Genomic DNA, 6,363 nt, shown 5'->3' with positions numbered 1-6,363 from the left:
GCGCCCGCCCGTGCTGCGGGGGGTTCCCTGGAGGAGGATTTCCTCGGTCCCCCCTGGCAACCAGCGCTTGCTCTGCTGCTTTGTTGTTTCACTGGTTTTGGGGGTTTGGGGATGATGGTTTTTGTTTGGGGTTTTTTGTTTTGTTTTGGTTTTTTATTCTCCCAAAGGAATGATATAGACTGGGATTTCAACAATTACTACTGTCCTGTCCAGTCATCACTCTAATAATGTTTTATATGTTGCTTTACCTTTCTCTTAGGCTTTCTCATTATTCTTTCAATTAGAATGAACTGTCAGCTAAAGGACAGAGTGCAGTTTTTTTCTTTTTTAAATTATTTTTATTTACCAAAACTATAACCTATCAAAATGCTTGGTATCCTTTCACAGTCACTGTCTATTTGAGACTCTCTGATCTTCCCTGATATTCCCTGTATCTCTAAATTTTTTACACAAATAAAGCTCCTTCAGCCTTCAGGAGATTTTTTTTTTTTTCGGTCTGAGTGCTGATGGAAAAACTTCAGTATTATATAATCTCACAGCAGACCTGCCTGATATATAACCCAAAGGTAGAGCTGTCTGCTAGTCTTCAATTTCACATAGCCTATAACACATTCTTCTTGAAATCACTAACTTCCTCTTTATGCCTTAAAGGAAAGATTCTTCATTATGAAAGCTGTGGGAGTATTACATGCTACAGCTAATATTGCTAATATATTATTTTTTTAAATTTCTTTGCAAGAAAAAATTTCTGAATCTGGGAACCTAAGTCTAAAGCCAAAAAAGATCACAAAATCCATGGCTTAATCAGTTTTGAGAATGAGGTCCTGTCTCTTCTTCCTTGGCATGCAAATTTAATACTTTGCCAGGTGACCTTTAAAAAACAAGATGCTGTAGCCAAGAGGATACTGCTCCAAAGCGTTAGCTTTTAGCACTGAATAAAAGTTAAGAACATCTCTGTTTACTTGGATCATTTCTCCTGTACTTTTAGATTCTATTGAAGTAGCTTGCTCAAAGACTTGTCTTGTTTCCCTGGAGTATTACTGATGTCCTAAAACACCCATTGCCTTTTTTTTTTTTTTTAAAAGCCAGATTAATTGTTTTGCTGATATTAATAACCATGAAAGTAGATCAACTATTTGTCTTTGTATGTTGGTGGGTGCTATAGATACAGTGGTAGATGATAGATGACCATATACTTATGTGTATCTAGCTTGCGATAGTATTTTGTGAACAATGTCTGTCTGCCTTTCCATGTAACGGGAAAGAATTTGTGCTTCCCAATTCATAGAACCATACAAGAAAAAACACCGAACAAGCAAACAGACATAATTTGACTGTTTGTAATGTAATTGAAAATGGTATCAATAACATTTTTGGGAAATAATTGTGATGAGAGGTTGAACTTGATGTAAGAATCAAACATTGCATCTTCTCCTCTTATTCCTTAGGATATTTCTTGAGCTTAAAGGATCTTGAGTTTAGCCCTGGAGAAGCCAGCTTTCTCCTTCTGAAATGACAGGCCACTTGTTTAGGGTTGTGCATTAGATCTCTACTACAGGCATAGTAAATTAGAGATGTATTGACTTGAATGATTCTGCTTGTAGTGTTCAGGAGGGATGTACTTCCCAGTGGTTCCTATACTCTTTGTTCTCTTTTTGATCCTTGTGTTCATAAGTAACAATCATTTGGCAAGTTCCAGATGGTGAAATGCGTCTGGCAACACAGGTTGGATGTGTTACCTTTTAAGTCCCTGGATATGCTCATAGGAATACTGATAAAAATGTAGCTCCGTATTTTGTTTATACTTCTGCATTCTTGTTACTTAGGTAAGATGCATTCATTTTCCCTTGTTTTACGATCAAAACATAAAGTTAACTTTTTTAGCTTGCTGCAGTAAAGACAACTTGCAGGTATGGCTGTACGTGGAAGAATTGGAACTGGAACTGCTTCACAGCCAGGATTAAGTACTCAGCATAACCTCTTCAGGTTTCGAATGATAACATTTCCTGTCTCCAGAGGAGGTACAAGAAGCAGACCCAGGCACTGGTGCTTGAAAGCAGTCATGCCTTTTCTTGTTTGCCTGCCTCAGAGTCTCTTACAAGAGTTTGCTCAGTTACTATAACATTAGCCATTGAACTTATAATGAAATAGTAATGAATCATGATGATTTAGTATTTGTTTCTTTTCAGTTACCCATGGATGTATAGTCTCCACAATCAAACTATTTCTTCCAGATGGAATGGAAGCTCGATTGCGATCAGAGTAAGAATAACTATCTATTCATATGTAGCAAAATTAAACTACTGTATGATGAGAATTTGTTGGATATTATGTTTAAAATCAGCATAGGAACAGTTTATTTTCCTGCGATAGAGGAAAGAAAGTGACTAAGAGCATGGTTGCTTTGCAGGCATTATGAAAAAGAAATATCATTTACTTGTAGCTTTTAGAAATGAAGACCTCTATGAAAGAACAAAACAGGTCTTACCAAGTTGGGCCTTTCTGACTGGCTGTGGTTTAGTGTACTGGAATGAGTATTATAAACACAAGAATAGAGGGGAAAAAAAGCAAATGAGCAAATTCTCCTTTGCTGTTTTTTTTAATTTCAGATTATTATTTTTGCTTCTTTAAATGCATGTAGACTCTACTAAAGTGGGGTTAATGGTGTCTCTCTCTCTGTACATGTGTACACAGAACACTGTTTATATTCTTCAGATAAGTAATACAGTAATGTGTCCTTGTCTAGCTGCTGTTTGGTGTCACAATGAATTAAAGCTTTGCCTGGCATAAGGAGGAAAAAATAAAATATGTTGGGTGGAATAATGTTTGAAAACTCAGATGAATATTGATAGGGTCTTCTGTGTATATGTGCACATTTTGGAAAAAATTTCAGAGTAGTAGAAACAAAAAATTTAAACATTTTGTTTGCAGTAACTGAGTGCTTGTTACAGATGACATAATTTTAATCATCTTTCATTCTCAGCATTTGTATGGTTTTGATTGCATATTTAAATATCCTTTTATCACAAGTATCCAAAAATATTTGCATGAAGCTTTAGGGTGTCTTTGCTTGTGGGAAGATAAGAAAATAAATTATTATGGAAAATTTTCCATGTAATTGCATATCTTAATAAATAGTAGAAATGTATGTCATTAAATTTTTAGTTTTGATGAATTTGTGGAAGTATAATATTTGTTCTAGTGAAGTGTACAAAATTCTGTAAGTGAACAGATATTTTACAGTTTGTTTGAATTTGTGAGTATATCTTTTCATATCATTTTGTGCATGCAAGTTGGTTTAAATCTTAATAAATCAGTTTTAAAATAATCAAATTATTACATAACTACTGAAATGTAAGTTGGTAAAGAAAGTTTTTAGAATGAACCTTGGATTTATAATTTAAAAATAGTTCAGTAATTTTGAAAGCATTGCTCCGTGTAGTATTAATTGGTTTTGCACATTTGTATATTAACTCTTCGTTTTTAGCTGACGAATAAACTTACACAAAGCATCTTGATTACATGAACAGTACCAGGGATCTTCTGGATTTTTGAATTGCTGTTCTGCACTTTACATTCACCTTCTTTTTAATTTTTTTTTAGTGTTATCCATGCTCCATTACCAAGTCCTGTTGACAAGGTAATTCAGTAATTTGCCATTTTCCGCCTTATTCAGCCACATGCTGTTTTCTGACTTGTTATAAAGAAATGATGTGAAGTCCAGTTATATTAGATGTTTTCCACTACCTGTTTTTATGTAGTTTAATATTCTGAGTGACATTTAAGGTAGAGAAGGCAATGCAGTATCGCATAAGGTAGCTTGACTTCTTATAGTATGGCATCTGAAACATGGCTTTTAAAAAATAAAAATTGATGTTGATAGTTGAATTTCCAGGTATAGGTTGACTGACGGGTCATGAGTATTGCATAATTTGATACTTGATCTGTTCTGTGAAACCCAAGAGTAGCTCATGATTTGATGTTTGGGTGTGATCTGTTGTCCTTGGTGGGGTTTTTTTGTTTTTGTTGTTTTTATGGAGGAGAAGCTGCACTGTACAGGCTGATAAGTGCTCCAGGATGTTCCAGAGGAAGACTAAGACCAGATCTTTCTCTCCTCTTGTATAGCTTGAGTCACTCACTGTAGAGTCATGGAGTCAGTAATGCCTAGTGTAATTTTTAAACAATTCTGGAAATACAGGGAACTTGTAGAAAAGCTGTTAATACAACTGTTAGATACACCTTTGAGACAAGTGATCAGAAATTGATTGTGTCTCTAGCCTCTAAAAAGAAGGATTAATTTAAAGGGGTTTGAATCAAAGTTTCAAAACGTGAAGAACAAAATTTCAAGAAACTAAGGAAACTTATTTGTGAAGTCAGCAGCCCATGGAGTTCACAGGCTTTGCATTTCAGTTGAGGTTTCAAAACAGCTTCTGGAACTTGAATCCAGGGCAAGGGCAGAAATTCCGAGGAGGGACTGCAGATATAACTGTGTGAAAAAGAGCTTCAAAATTATGTCAGTGTAGGAAGAGCCTACAAGAATTAGTAAATAAATAAATTTGCCAAAAAACCCCACAGAACAACACCTCTCTTCCTGCCAAGTCCAGTACATTTTCAGTTACGATTAAAGACAATATAGGTATTCCCCAGATCTGAAATATAGATACTTATAAAGGGGAATGATGAAGATAATGGTTACTAGGTGAACAGGAAGTGTGTGATTGAAATGTGTGTGAGATGATGACATCGAATTGGAATATGAGAGACTTTATTTTCAATTCCAGAAGTCCCTGGTTTCTGTTTGTCCTTAGGTTGAATGGTGGCTTCACCTTTGTGCCCCTTGTTTCTTTTTTATCGGTTTAATCTCAACTGAAACAAAAGCCTTGAACTCTTTGGTGCGTTGGTGGTTCAAGAACTTGTGATGACATGAACACGGGGCATTTGGGAAGTTCTGTGATAAAACAAAGAATAAATAATAGCACAACAATAAATGACTAGAAATGCCATTATTAGATTAATCTTAAATTTACATTCATGACTAGAATTAAATGATGAATTCTGCATTATGTGAGTTTAATGAAAAATCAAAAACCATTTTGCTTCTTAAATTCTCTTATTTTTCAGGTTGCTGCTAACACTCCCAGTATGTATTCTCAGGAATTGTTTCAACTTTCACAGTATCTACAGGTGGGTTTTCACTAGTTTGGCTAAATACTTAATCTTTATTCAAAACACAAATCTTGTGCTCCATATGTCTTCGGCTTGCATTTTGTATACTGGAACGTGCTAAGCATTTATCTGCATTTTCTGTAGTAAAATAATGTAAAACATGTTGTAATTGGACATAGTATAGTACTATGTAAACTTTTTGGGGTTTACATGAATAGTATTTTACTAAAAAAACATGAGAGCGCCCTGTTTTATAGAAGGTTCCCTGAATGCTGTGTACCTGCTTTTCCTGGCCTTTCTTCTCTCCTACCTCGCTGTTCTGAATTTTCTTCTCTCAATATTTTTGTCGTCCTCTGTTGCTGTGGATGTACTGCGTATGTGTATAAAATTTTTGGTAGAACAAAATAAAGGCAAAACAAGAGATCATTTCATGTATCAAGAACTAGTTTTTTGCTGTGAATATAATTTCTTAGTGTGAATATTTCTGTCTATTGGAAAGTAGAAAGGAGAGGACAGCGATGTCTGCTCTTCCTCATTGGCATCACCAGCCTTTCTGTGCCTGCTTTGGTGTCAATTTTAGTAGGTGTGGCTTGTCTTAAGATACCCTGTCACAAAAGAGTTAGACTGCAAAATGGCAGCACATTGAAGTATGTGCTAACATAAATGAATTCTTTAGAAAGGATCATAAAATCAGCTTTCTGGAAAAGATATGAAAACATTCTTAGTGGAAGATTCTGTCTAGGTTTAATTTATGTGTAGTTAGACTGATTTATTTTGCCTGCTTTTGTTTGGTAATGGCAGTTTTATTCACATCAATGAGGCGGCTTTTGAGACAGATACTAATTTTATATTTATTTGCTGACATAGCAGGAAGCAGCTCAGGCAGATGCTCTTTCTTGGAAGGCCAAATATGTACTCTCTCACCAATCTGTTCACTCCCTGTATCTTGGAATTGTACACAAAGATACTTTTCTATCTTACTGTCAAACAAAAACAGTAGCTCTTGCTTGGCATTTTTCTTTTGTGACCTGACTTGAGAATGAACAGCTTGTTGCATGGGAGCTACCAAGCTGCCTTTTGGTGTTCACAGTTTTGTTACTTGAATAATTGACAAATGTTGAAGAGTCTTTAAATCTTGGAAAGAATAACTAGTTACAATGTGTATTCAGCATGTGCAACATATGCATGAAGAACTAA

At 35.2% G+C, this 6,363-nt stretch overlaps 1 protein-coding gene across 16 annotated transcripts in view; it reads left to right on the top strand.

Annotated features, from left to right (window-relative positions):
* Nucleotides 1–6,363, top strand: part of SLMAP (sarcolemma associated protein) — an 86,322-nt gene that overhangs the window by 39,461 nt on the left and 40,498 nt on the right. For all 16 annotated transcript variants that reach the window (XM_026857895.1, XM_026857888.1, XM_026857890.1 and 13 more), the window contains exons 3-5: nt 2,190–2,262; nt 3,604–3,640; nt 5,122–5,184. In XM_026857895.1, coding sequence (XP_026713696.1) covers nt 2,190–2,262; nt 3,604–3,640; nt 5,122–5,184 — 173 coding nt within the window. The remainder of the gene's footprint in view (nt 1–2,189; nt 2,263–3,603; nt 3,641–5,121; nt 5,185–6,363) is intronic.

This window comes from Athene cunicularia, assembly GCF_003259725.1.
Source record: "Athene cunicularia isolate RWA chromosome 12 unlocalized genomic scaffold, athCun1 chr12_part1, whole genome shotgun sequence".
Taxonomy (NCBI): domain Eukaryota; kingdom Metazoa; phylum Chordata; class Aves; order Strigiformes; family Strigidae; genus Athene; species Athene cunicularia.
The sequence above is the reverse complement of the archived record's forward strand: the minus strand, read 5'-3'. Positions and strand labels throughout refer to the sequence as shown.